Source organism: Mauremys mutica, chromosome 9 (assembly GCF_020497125.1).
Source record: "Mauremys mutica isolate MM-2020 ecotype Southern chromosome 9, ASM2049712v1, whole genome shotgun sequence".
Taxonomy (NCBI): domain Eukaryota; kingdom Metazoa; phylum Chordata; order Testudines; family Geoemydidae; genus Mauremys; species Mauremys mutica.
Window position 1 is genome coordinate 29273447 of NC_059080.1, and position 13965 is coordinate 29287411.

Consider the following 13965-nt stretch of genomic DNA (forward strand, 5'->3'; position numbering starts at 1 on the left):
CTATAGTAAAGAACAGAATTATCAGACACATAGGTGAACATGATTTTTTGCAGAAAAGTCAGCACAGTTTTTGTGAAGGGATATCATACCTCACCAATCTATTAGAATTCTTTGAGGCGGTCAACAAACGTGGAAAAGGGTGATCCAGTGAATATCATGTACTTGGACTTTCACAAGGTGCCTTCCCCAAGGCTCTTCAGCAAAGTAAGCAGTCATGGGATAAGAGGGAAGGTCTTCTCATGGATCAGTAACTAGTTAAAAGACCAGAAATAAAGAGTAGGAATAAATGGTCAGTTTACACAATGGAGAGAGGTAAATAGTGGTGTCTCCCAGGGATCTGTACTGGGACCAATGCTGTTCAACATATTCATAAATGAGCTGGAAAAAAGGGGTAAACTGTAAGGTGGCAAAGTTCACAGATGATACAAAATTATTCAAGATAGTTAAGTCCAAAGCAGATTGCGAAGAATTCCAAGGGGATCTCCCAAAACTGGGTGACTGGGTGACAAAATGGCAGATGAAATTCAGTGTTGCTAAATGCAAAGTAATGCATACGGGAAAACATAATCCCACCCCTCTACATACAAAATGATGGGATCTAAATTAGCTGTTGCCACTCAAGAAAGAGAGCTTGGAGTCACTGTGGATAGTTCTCTGAAAATAACAGAGTAATGTACAGCAGTAGTCAAAAAAGCTAACAGAATTTTAGGAACCATTGGGAAAGGGATAGATAATAAGACAGTAAATATCAAAATGCCACTATATAATTCATGGTATGCCCACACCTTGAATACTGAGTGCAGTTTGGTTGTCCCATCTCAAAAAAGATATATTAGAATTGGAAAAGGGTATGGAACAGCTTCCATATGAGGAGAGATTAAAAAGACTGGGACTTTTCAGCTTGGAAAAGAAACAACTACAGGGGTATATGATAGAGGTCAATAAAATCATAAATGTGTGGAGAAAGTGAATAAGGAACTGTTATTTATTCCTTCTCTTAACAGAAGAACCAGGAATTAACCAATAAAATTAATAGGCAGAGGGTTTAAAACAAACAGAAAGAAGTACTTCTTCACACAGTGCACAAGCAACTTGTGGAACTCCTTGCTAGGAGATGTTGTGAAGACCAAAACTATAACTGATTTAAAAAAGAATTAGATAAATTTATGGAAGACAGGTCCATCAATGCATATTAGTCAAGATGGTCAGGGATGCAACCTCATTCTCAACCAGAAGCTGGGAGTGGCTGACAGGGGATGGATCACTTGGTAATTGCCCTGTTCTGTTCATTCCCTCTGAAGCACCTGGCATTGGCCACTGTTGGAAGACAGGATATATACCCGTGCTCATGATTCCATGGAGGAGCTGCCAACTGAGATCCGCAGTGGACCGTTGGCTACGGTGGAGATACATGCTGACATACCAGGGCTCCCTGCCCTCCATAGGCAGAAAAAGGTCCCACTACTTGGTACTTGGGAGCATAGGCGCCGACTCCGTGGGTGCTCCAGCCCTAGAGCACCTATGGGGAAAAAATAGTGGGTGCTGAGCACCCATCAGCAGCCAGCTACCCCTCTCTCCCCAGTGCCTCCCACCCACTGCGATCAGCTGTTCTGTGGCATGCAGGAGGAGCTGGGGGGAGGGGGAGGAATGACAGCTGGGTGGATTGGGGGGGTGGAATGGGGCATGGGGCAGGAAGAGGCAAGGTGGAGGTGTGGGCTTGGGGGAAGAGGTGGAGTGGGGGGTGGGGTGAAGCAGGGATGGGAAGATGCAGATCAGGGGTGGGAAGAGGCAGATTAGGGGTGGAGGCTTGGGGGTAGAGGTGGCATGGGGGCAAAGCCAGGGGCGGGGGGGGGGTCGAGCATCCTCTGGCACATTAGAAAGTCAGCGCCTCTGCTTGGGAGAAAAACAGCGAGGAGTCCTTAAAGACTAACAGATTTATTTGGGCATAAGCTTTCGTGGGTAAAAAACCCACTTCTTCAGATGCATGGAGTGAAAATTACAGATACAGGCATAAATATATATTGGCACATGAAGAGAAGTGAGTGACCTTAAAAGTGGAGAACCAATGTTGAAGGCCAATTCTGTCAGGGTGGATGTGGTCAATGCCCAATAATTGATGAGGAGGTGTCAATACCAAAAGAGGGAAAATTGCATTTGTAGTGAGCCAGCCACTCCCAGTCCCTATTCAAGCCCAAATTGATGGTATTAAGTTTGCAAATGAATTGTTGCTCTGCAGTTTCTCTTTGAGGTTTCTGCTTGGGAGGTTCATTGGCCAGAGCTCTTGCCTCCACTCATGCCATGCACCCTGGTCCTGGATCATGAGGAGCAGCAAGAGCGGTTTAGGTTGGACATTAGGGAAAACTTCCTAACTGTCAGGATAGTTAAGCACTGGAATAAATTGCGTAGGGAAGCTGTGGAATCTCCATCACTGGAGATTTTTAAAAGCAGGTTAGACAAACAGCTGTCTGGGATGGTCTAGATAATACTTAGTCCTGCCATGAGTGCAGGACACTGGACTAGATGACCTCTTGAGGTCCCTTCCAGTCCTATGATTCTATGTCATCAGCATATGCCAACAGGAGCACTCACAAATCCAGAGGTAGCAGCAACATTAAAAGTGGGAGAGAAACGGTCAGGAATGAGATTGGGATCTCTCAACACCTGCACATAGGTTTCACTGTGGGGGGAGGTGGCCATCAGAAGGTGGTAGACACTTTGCCTCCTGGCCAGGGTGGGGAAGGTTCCCCAACCAGTGTAAATGGAAAAGGAGGAAGCAGTGGCAGCAGTAGCAGTAGTAATGGTTGGATGGGCCACAGCAGGTGGGTCTGCAGCCACCTGGGCATATGCCCTGGGGGCTGAAGATTGGGTGCCTCTAGAGCTGGTGGAAGGGACAGCAGGAGGGTGGTGGACCATGGCAGTAGTGGCTGCTGCTGCAGAAGGAACCTTCTGTGCTGGGCTCTTGCCCTTTTACTTTCCCTGCCCTTCTTGCTGACTGGGGGGCTTCATTGATGGTGGTGCTTTTGGCAGCAGAGTCCCTTCCTATGCCTTCTGCTGCCACACCAGTGATGTTGGCAGAGGTATTGGTGATAGCTGTGGTGGCGGATGGGACAGTGTTGGCCAGGGAACCCTCCCTCAGTTTCTCTGCCCAGATTGAGGGCCACTATTGAAGACAGGTGATGGGAACAGCCACCAGATGGGGACATGTAAATAATGAAAGGGTGGTTGGGGAGAGAATGGAAGCTAGCCACTCCTCTGCACTAGGCTGCATGAGGGAGGAGGTGGAGGCTGTAGGCAAACCCAAAGGATGGGGGGACTACAACAAGCAGTGTGGGAGGTTACTCAGGCTGCCCTGGGAGTTTAGGTGGGCGTATATAAGTGTGGGTGAGAATGCAGTGAATGGGGGATCGAACAAAAGAGGGGAATCACAAGCATGAAGAATATGCAGGTGCACAAGACAAGTGGGGCCGGGTGAAGGGAGGCAGCAGCAACAAACATCAAGGAGAGAGGGCAATGAGGCAGGGGCAGGAGGCAACAAACAGTAAAGGGGAGGGGCGGGTAGGACAAGGGAGGTAGGCAACAAAAAGGGTGGCCACTCATGCATCCACAGAATATGGGACTTCTGGAATAGTGTGGCCCGCCCCCACCTGTGTGACCCTGCCCCTGCCAGAGTACTCACATGGAGGACGCCATTTTGCAAAGCACCCATCCTGCCCCCTCTGGTGTACATGTGAAGCCAAGCTGTTGGGAGTGGAGCAGTGCACTCTGCAAAATGGCATCCTCCATGCGTCCACAATGATACTGGTCAAAACCATGTCCGGTTTTATATTAGTGCTGGACAGGGACAAACCTTAGAAAAACAAGACTGTCCGGATTAAAATTGGACAAATGGCCTGCCTAGCAACAAAATGTGGGAGAGAGGGAATCACAGAGGGGGCATGTAAGATGGGAGGGGCCACATAGGGTGACCAAATAGCAAGTGTGAAAAATCAGGACACTTTTTTTTCCGGTGGTGGGTGGGTGACGGTATAATTGTATATATAAGACAAAGCTCCTAATATCGGGATGTCTGGTCATCCTAGGGCCACATGGCCTACAAAAGGAAAGGGGGCATGTGAGAAAGGGGGGACAGCTTACTGCAAGGGGGAGGAGTCTGTGCTAGACGGGAGCAGTGAACCACAAGGGGGTAGGGGGTTAGTGGGCAGGCAGAGGAAGCAGGGGGTCCATCAGTGCACTACAAACTCGGAGAGGAGAAAGGGGAGGCAAGTGTGAGGGGGACACATGCACCCACGTGCTAAGGTTGCCGCCTCTGAGGTACAAAGAAACCCCAAACAAACGGAGCACGCAGGATGGTCCTGAGCCCACAGAACTGGGCAGCTGGCAGTGTATACGGAGCACCCTGGCAGACATCCCCGGACAGCTCCTGCTAACTGCAAAGAAGGGCCGGTCCTGGGCAAACCTGGACAGGTGACAGCCCTACGGTGGCGAGAAGTGAAAAGGCTGCTGCAGCCCCAGGTGGCCGAAGGCAAGAGGCGGGCTGGCAGATGGTCACTTCGGTCAGAGGAGGCGGCGGGGGCGGGCAAAAGGTGGAGGCAGGGCTCCACGCCACTCCCCCTCCGGAGCAGCAGCAACACCAGCAGCCGCCTCCTCCTCCTCCAGCGGCAGCAGCCCCAGCTCCCCTCCGCAAGCAGCCACTAGCCGGTGCCACGCTCGCTGAGGGCCAGGCGCATTGGCTGGAGGGGGCTGTCACTCTCCCCCCCCCGCCCCGGTGGAGGTGGGGAGGGCTCTGAGCGAGCGGCTGCTGCGTGCGCGAGCGATTGAGCGAGCGAGCGAGTGGGAGACTCTGTTTTGGGTCGTATTGCAAACAGTTGGGGAGAGTGAGCGTGGCAGGGAGCGCGGGGCTGAGCCGCCGCAGCGAGTGACCATGGCTGTCTCCTCCGCGCCTCCCGTCATCTCGGCAACTTCCAGCAGCGCCAGCAGCAGCGGCAGCGTGGGGGGCCCGGGGGGCTTGTTCCGGGCAGACCCCCTCTATTCCTCCAGCCCCTCCGAGTCCCCCAGGCTCACCAACAGCCTGGTCAACAGTTTCCTGGCTTCCAGCGGCGGCGGAGCGGGCACGGGAGGCGGCGGAGGGGGTGGCAGCAACGAGTGTAAGATGGTTGATCTGCACGGGGTGAAGGTGGCTTCTTTCCTGGTGGAGGGGCAGGAGCTGATCTGCCTGCCGCAGGTCTTTGATCTCTTCCTCAAGCACCTGGTGGGGGGGCTGCACACGGTCTACACCAAGCTGAAGCGGCTGGATATATCGCCCGTGGTGTGTACGGTGGAACAGGTCCGCATCCTGCGGGGGCTGGGCGCCATCCAGCCCGGCGTGAACCGCTGCAAGCTCATCACCAGGAAAGACTTCGAAACTTTGTACAACGACTGCACCAACGCCAGGTGAGCGGCAAACTTCGCTGTCACTCCCCTCGCCCCGGCTCGGCGCCTCTCCTTACTGGCTGCCCGCTGCCAACGGGGGGGGGGGGGTGCTCAGCCTCCTCCAGCGAGGGTGGGTGGGTGCCCGGGCACCTTGCACTCCTCGGGCAGCCGGAGCCCTGGGCACAGTCACGCCCGCGCCAGGAAAACTTTGTTTCCGCGGGAGTCCCAAGCCTGGGGTGGGGGGCGAGAGTGCTCCCGAGCTGCTCGTGCCAGGCCAGCCCGGAGGCTCGTCTCTGTAAACAGAGCAAAGAGCCCGCTGCCGAGCTCTCCCGAGCCCGCCGCGTCCCCTCCAGGGCTGTGAGCGCTCCCTAGCGCGCCTTGCAAGGTGCCTACAGCCCTGCAGCTTCCGCCTTAGGGAAGATGAGCCCCAGAAGTCCAGCCTAATTGTGGGGCTCCGCTGCACGGCTATACCGGACGGTCTGTTGATAACGTGCAAACTGCCTCTTACCCTGTGATGGTATCTTTGAGAGAGGGTCGAGATGCGCCAAAACTAAGCAATGCTTTAGAAACGGAAACCCCACGTTGGCACGAATAGTCAGGGTGCGAATGGGGCAGTGTTCAGAGGATGCTCCCTTCACTTTGGCTAACTGTTAGACAAGTTTTCTGGACGGTATGGTCACCTTAAATCACCGTCTCTAACTACACAAGCAGTAGGAGCATGCAATGCAGTTTATGATGCTCGCTGCCAGAAGGGACCATAGCAGAGTTAGATGGTGTAAAGGAGGCAATAAATTGTATGAAATCTGTTCTAGAGAAAGAGGAGTGATTTAGTGTAGGTGATTACACAAAATTCTTAAACTGTTGAACTTTCTTGCTAAGGTTTATTAAATCTGTGTGCCAGGTAACTGCACTAAGCACGAACTTGGCAAATTATATGAAATAATTATTCACTTTCTCACAAATATAGTGTCTAGATAATCTTTCAAATGACTGTAAAAAGGAACCCAGTACTTTTTACTTTAAGTTCTTAGCTGTATATTTTTTCTCTCACTGAAAATTATAATCTCTAGCTGTCTGGGTTGTGAACATAACTTGTGATACAGTAGTCATAAGTCTTGCAAAAGAAATAATGATAGCCAAACAACATGTGCTGTGTGTGCCTGAGGAGTATGGGTAGTTTACAGACAAACTGTTGCTTAGTATAACTCTGGAATAATGGTACATTATTTAATCAAAGAGGTTTTTACTGTTGTTATAGCCCTTGTCCTGTTGTGCTTAAATGACTAAACCCAAAGCTGATTGTATTCATGGAAGATCCCTGCTGGGTTCTTCATACATGGGGGGTCAGAATCCTTGTTTGTGACCTCATAGTTCTTGCTTTAGAAATGATAATGATCTTATAAACAAAAAACTCTCAGGGCTTTATAGAAATATATAGTAAGAAAGGGTAAATTATAAGAGAGAGAACTCTAGATGACGTCTAATAGTTCAACATTCAGCAATTTCTGAGGAAAAAACTCAGACTCATCTTTCTATCTTAACAAGAAACGTTATCTTTGCATATGCTGTTTACAAGTACATTGTTTAGGCCTGCCATGACTTACAGCAGGGAAAAGTTAACTTTCTGTATTAGAAGACAGGTGGTTAGTTCTTACCACTTAGACTCTGCTATACGATGGTTTCATGTTTTAAGTAAATGCATGTACACGATGAACTTAAAAATCGTGTTTCACTTATTTGGGGTCTGATCCTGCTTCCGTCGCCATTGGCTTAAATAAGAGCAGGTTTAGGCTTTTGATTCTTATGGCAATTTTTTTTCTCCTCGTGTTGTTATGTTTTGTTCTCAGTGATAAAGATGACATTTCAGAGCTGCTTTAATTCCAATCCTGCCTGTGTCCACATGAACTGTATTCTTTTTCTTGCTCACTTTCAGTTTCTCCTGCTGCCCATTTATTTCAGCAAGTCATACTCCTCTGTGACATCACAACTACTGCCACATCAAAGTTTTGATGTATAAGCAAGGTTTGTGACCACTGTATTTGAAAAAGATGGGAACAAAATTCTATAAGGTACCCTTAGTATACCTAGCACTTAAAATATCTTTGGCTTTTTGCAAAATATTCACAAAATCTTGGTGCCCAAACTAATATTAAAATAACATGTTTCTGAAATTTGACTGGCAAGTTGATCTCAGAACCACGTTTTTGAGCAATGCACACAAAACGACCAAGTTGATTAGTGGAAATAAGTAATTGCACACAACTGAGTGGATGATACAGCCCCATTATACACTGACTTGAAGATATGTGCACATTGACAAAAATGGCACAAAATATTGAAATAAGTGTTTATTTCAATTTGTTCTTCACCAAAATCACATGGCTGGGAGAGGGGATAAGATATGCAAAGAGAGGCAAGGGCAGAGGAGCTATAAATGAGAAGATAGGAACTGAGAGATGCTGTAGGAGGGTTTGAAAGATGCAGCCAGAAGAGCCAAGAGATGCAGTCAGAAAAATATGGCTGGGGCATTGGAGAGAGAAACCAATAGGACTGAAATACCTGTCCAAGGGCAAAAGCAACTCTCAGTTTAAAAGATTATACAGGAAAAAGCACATGTGCCATGTGTATAAGCCCCTTTTACCTAATTACGGAAATGAAATTTATCTTCATCTGCTTAGGGATAACTGATACCAAGATATTTTTGAAGATAAGTTTCACATTTAACGTCACCACTGACTATCTCAGTGTTTATATGCCGTATTTTCTTCTTTTGAAAGTACCAATATCTGGAAATAAACTCACTGCTATCAATATGTTTTGCATTCAGATCTACACATGTAGTGCGTTATAGCGATTATGAGTGCATGTGAAACAAACTTTTTTCAAATGAATTATCTTAAAGTTGAATGCCTGCAGTTTAGCAATATTAATTGCATTGTATCATGATAATTTGAAATGCTTAACCTGACACTTAGTTTGCCAATCAAATTATTTATTGACCAGCCCAGTATACTTCATGTCCAAAAACGTCTGATGATAATAGATAAATTGTCATATGTAATGGAATTCTCTTGTCTCTTACTAGATGTAACATATCCTGGACCCTACTGTGCACATTCTATGAATTACATAATACATTTAAAAGTTCATTTTGTCATACTGTGTAAAATAGTTGTATTCCTATACCTGGGAAGTAAAGTCAGGAAAGAATGTGATATCAGTGAAAGTTAGAATAAAATCGTTGAAGATGTGTTGTTCTACCACATTACTTAAGCATTTTATCTTGCAATTCCAAAATGTTGTACATTCCTTTCTTATCCTCTGAGTTATAAAAACAATTTTATAGCAGATTACTATGTAGATTGTATTTAAAATCATGTTCAAATGCAGAGGCAGGCTCAAAAATTGCTGGAAAAGTAATTAGAGATCTCACAGTTGATTTTTTTCTCTTTCTATATTAGTATGATTTTTAAAAACAAACAACTTGTTTCCAGCTTTACATTTTGCGCTTTTGCATTAGAATGAAAAACTCAGCAGTGTAGATTAATCAAAGAATGGACATATTTAACTTTTTTTTCCCCACTCCTTCTCTCTGACACAATATTTTCTTAATTGAACTTGTCTGCAGAGCTCTTAAGAATTATAGAGAAATGCATCTAGAAGTGAAAGTTTTGTTTGGTGATTTTTCCTCCCTAACACCAAAGTGAGGTTTTTTGTGAGGTATAAATATAATGTTGTACACACATCCCCATAAACAATGTTCTTAGCCTTAGTTGTCATTAGCCATCATTATATAACTTATTTTTAGGAACCATGAACTAAAACTTTAATCTTTTTGTAAGTCAGTTCATTGTAAGTAGCAACTTCAAAAATGAGTGAATCTTTTTACAAAGCCTAATTAAGAAATAATTTATGATATTTTGGAAGATTACTCAAATCAGACCACCAATTGATTAATTGTAGCATTATAAAGTTTATTCTAAGATTTAAAAGAAAAGATGTATAATGTATTTGCGTTATAACAACTTAATATACAAGTACAGTAAGAACAGTTGTACAACAACGTATAACAGGCCCTTAAAATCACAATTGCATATGTATGATTCATACCCAACCAATAGAATATTTTTGATAAGATTCCTCTGGGCATTTGTATTAGATGAATGCTGTAGTCTGTTGTGGTAGTATTGCTGTGGATTATCTGGTGAACATATAGTAAAATATTTCACTTGAGAAAGTGTTTTCAGGTAAAGGGAACTGCAGAGCAACACATGGCTTATTTTCTGTGACGAATTTAAACTATTTTGTTAAGCTAATATTTTGTATTACTTTGGCTTGTTCACAAACAATTAAAGGCTTTAGAAATGAATCTATGCAGTAAATGCAGACATTTTATTTCATGGCATAATGAGGGTCTAGTCATGTTGTCTATTAAAAGCAGCCCCATAGTCAACAATGCTCTTATCTTTTATTAGAAGAATGATGTCAAGATTATAATTAAAGCAGTCCAGTCATGTGCCACTGCACAGAGCTTCCATGTGTATATTGATTTTAAATGTACACTTACGCTTCCATAAACTACTTTGCCTTTGCCTAAGTAAATATTTAGTGTTAATTCATACTTGCCAAAAACTTGTTAGTTTAGGAGGTGATGTTATATTAAAATAAAAATAATCAATTTTCTGTTTTGTTTTTTTTTCTTTTGTGGATGGGAAATTTACTTAAAACATTTTATTGAGGCTTCTTGCTAGTGTAGTGGACTTTGTCGGGATGCAGAAACAGATTTTTTTCCATTTTTAAAAGGAAATTACTGATACCTTTCAAAAAATAACTAAGATGAACGAACATCTTTGGACTTCTGAAGTTATCTTATTCATCTCAAAATCTTTGGCTTTTGTAAAAATGCTTCTCATAGGCAAATCTAATATGAAGAAACCACAATCAAAATTCTTTACTTTTCTGATAGCAGTAGAGCTTTCCATCTGTAGCATAATTGGCTTTTTCCAAAAGATGAACATTTAATAGTTTTCCTGTCTACATTTATTTAAATTTTCTAGTGTAACTTCTTCAAATTGAAAATACTGTGTTTCTGGAGCAAAGACAAAAAAGCAAAACAATTAGGTATTAATGATATTCTTGTTGCATATTCAAAAGGTCTTTGCAAGCATTTCTTCTCCTTTTCTCTTTTCACCATCTCAACCTGCAGAACTCTTCACTGTCACTTCAAATCACACAATTCTAAAAAGATAAAACAACATTTAAACTCATTTGCTTTGGGAAAGAAATAGAGCATTTGCACCCAATAAGCCTGATTGTGGAACTGCATGCAAATTGTGTTTTGATTTATCTCTTTTGCACTTTTTTCCATTTGAATTGATCTTGCATTAATTTTGCCAGGCGGCTCTGTGAGGCTGCAGATGTTGCCCTGTGTTTAATAAATCAATGAGACAGATCTGAATGAATCACTTCAGATGGATTCTCTGCTCGGTTTGATGTCTAGATGTTATTCTTAGCTTGTTATCATGACAGATGCATTAATGTTCCCATACACTGCCAGCAATGTCAAAGAGATTGAAGCTTTTAAAGTGGCGGTATCCTCTTTTTTCAGTTCTGTTAGAATAACTAAATTGTCTTTTTGGAACAGGGCAAAAATATAAACTTAATCTAAGGATTAATCTGGGGAAAATATTAATCTCTGGATCACCCTGTAATACAAAGTTAAACATGTATAATTTCATACTGAATGATTAATTATTGTAGAATGTTGGAAATCAATATTAAAATCTAAATGTAGCGTAGCTTTTTAATAGTGTAACCATTTTCTCAACATTAATATTTTATTGTAACAAGAATTACCAAAATAAATAATATAAGATTGGGACACATTGAAAGTGTCACTATAAATAGAATATAATTGTGTCCAAATTGCTTAGAGGATGGAGTTAGTGTTTTAATTCTCAGTAAGGTATTTCTTTTGGATTTAACGCATCTAGGTTTAACATTTATTTGATGCAGAAGAGGAAGCAGCTTGTCTGTTGTGCTTCCATTATTACTTCACTATTTATTGCTGAAAATATTACAGAAGTTGTTGATCAGTTTTTTTTTTTTGGTTGGTTTGTTTGTTTTGGATCCACATAGTCAGGTATCCACTATCTTGGAGTAGAACCCATGAATCACAGATCATAAAATAGGTTGGCGTATTCTGACTTTCACCGGCTATTTTAAATTCTAAAAAAGCTTATGTAAAGCGTAAAAGGTCCTTGTTATTACACTGTAATTGATCTTCCCAACTACATTAAACACAATTATAGTATTATGTTATTTTTTTAATGGCATTCCTTGTTTTCTCTCTAATAGGTAAATGAATATCTTGTGATTTGTTGTGAACCCTGTGAGATGCATCAATCTAATCTCTGTTACCTTTATATCGTTTCCATCTCTTTTATGTTAACATTTTATTTTTATAAATGACTAATCATGTACAAATGTATATATTTAAAAAACTTTTTACTTTCCTTTCATTAAGTCTTTTGAGGATAAGTGGGAAAAAGCAGCTGTTACAGATGTAGATATATGTTTGCCTTCTTAGCATTCTTGCTACAGCAGTTCCAATTTGATAAAGGAAATAGTATGTAATAGAAATATGCAGTATATGCAAATAACCCGACACTTTAACATCGTTACATGTACCTTTATTTATCCAATATATCAATGTGTGGTGTAGCATTAAACTTTCAAAACCAGAAGTGACCAGCTCTAATTTCATGAAATTATACTCTGTATAGGCTGCTCTTGGGTACATGTGTGCGCTTTTTAAATGGTAAGCTGATAGTGAACTCCAGGACAGTTGAGGCCCAGAGCAAAAAATCCATATATTGGAATTGTACTGCTTATTGTATAGCTTTGGAATGAGAGATCATTGTTTATTTTTAAGTATTTTATAACAGTTGTATGAATAATTTTGCTAGGTGTTAGATCCTGGCTGAACAAATTTTACAAATTGGAATTCTAATTACGTCAGAAAGGTTTGTCAGCGCCCACATTAAGACTAGGCCTCAAGATCTTTTAAAGTCCGTATTTGGATTTTGCTCAGGTGAACCTCGCATTGAGATCAGTGCAAGTTTGCCAGAACAAGGGATGAGTAAGAACTTATTTATAGATATTGCTAGTATATGAGCCTTTCTTTTCAGAATTGGGTCCTAATGCTAAAACCTTCATTTGATTTCCTTTCTGCAAGAGATAAGTCTGTTACATATCAAGGAAAGAATTGGCATGTACATGTATTTCTTCTCAGAAAGTACCATAAATAATTTTGGGCCTGATCTTTCTTCCACAGAACTCAGGACCTTTGTTCTTTGGTCTGCATATTCTTGCATTAGTATAATTTTTAAATTATTTGAAGTTATGAACAAAGATGTACACCTTTAAATCTAAAATATTTGTCTAACTACTAGATCCTGACAGGCACCCTTGCTTCCTTTTTTTTTGGCAGAGTTCTTCGTGTGATTATTCTTCAGCTTAATAAAACTTATTATGTAAACGGAGATAGTACAAAAAGCACAATTTTTAACACATCTTTATCTGAAGTACGCTAATAATAAACTGTAATGGCAACAAGAAAAAACAATCAAATGTACAAATGGCAATTTATACGATGTGAACATTCACAATTTGAGATTCCTTAGATTGTTTTGAAAAGTACATTAAAGATATTGTAGTACTATGACATTTTTCTTTCAGTGTAAATTAAGGCAAGGTTTTTATATGTTATGATTAAACATGAATTACCAAGTGCAACAAGTACACTAGTATGTAATGATTCTCAGTGATTTAGATTTATCCTGCTTGATATTAGAATTGTCCCTTGGGGCAGTGCACTTTTGATCTTGATTCCCTATTGGTAAAGCATGGTTATCCAAAGTGACTTGGTAATAGGTATTTTTTCTCTCATTCTACAACCTGTGAATTAGAAACATTGATACCTATTAAGTAGCGCACTTTGTAGCCTGCCCTGAAATGTTCCAAGATACCAATCCTAATGAAACTTGTATTCACATGCATTTCTCTTTTCCTTTGTGGCATAGCTAGGTTGCCTTTTTTTGTATGTGTATATGTGTTCATATATATAAAAAGTTTACAGTCACAAGAAATCTTAGGGAGATTACATTTCCTGTGGCTGTATATTATTTTGACCTGTTAAGCCTGTTTTGCTTGTTAGTGTATTGTCAGAGCCTTCTTGATTCAGTTATAAATACTGCACCTCCACCCCCAAAAGTACAAAGAACCAAAACAAAAAAGTAGCACCAATTTTATTGTCGTACAATGATGTTTAAACAAGTCTGCTTGTTATAATGTAGTGTGTATGTTAAGGTCTAAAATGTTCAGTTTCAGTTGTGTCTGATGATCTTATCAAGTTTCTGGCAGCTAATATCTGGTAGCAGCATTTAAGCAACATTTAGTCTATCTGCTATTTATGTGATGGGTTAAAAAGAAAAAGTAATATTGATTGGTCTCTGGATTAAAGTTTGAAATCGGCAACAACCTGAACACAAAAGG

General features: G+C 41.9%; 1 protein-coding gene across 4 annotated transcripts in view; it reads left to right on the forward strand.

Moving 5' to 3' along the window:
• The first annotated feature begins 4755 nt into the window (after window positions 1-4755).
• Window positions 4756-13965, forward strand: part of DACH2 (dachshund family transcription factor 2) — a 491181-nt gene continuing 481971 nt past the window's right edge. For 2 of the 4 annotated variants that reach the window (XM_045029326.1, XM_045029323.1), the window contains exon 1: window positions 4757-5430. In XM_045029326.1, coding sequence (XP_044885261.1) covers window positions 4922-5430 — 509 coding nt within the window. In that variant the 5' untranslated portion in view covers window positions 4757-4921. Of the gene's footprint in view, window positions 5431-13965 lie in introns of all 4 variants that reach the window. The other 2 variants (XM_045029325.1, XM_045029324.1) reach the window with 2 other exon arrangements.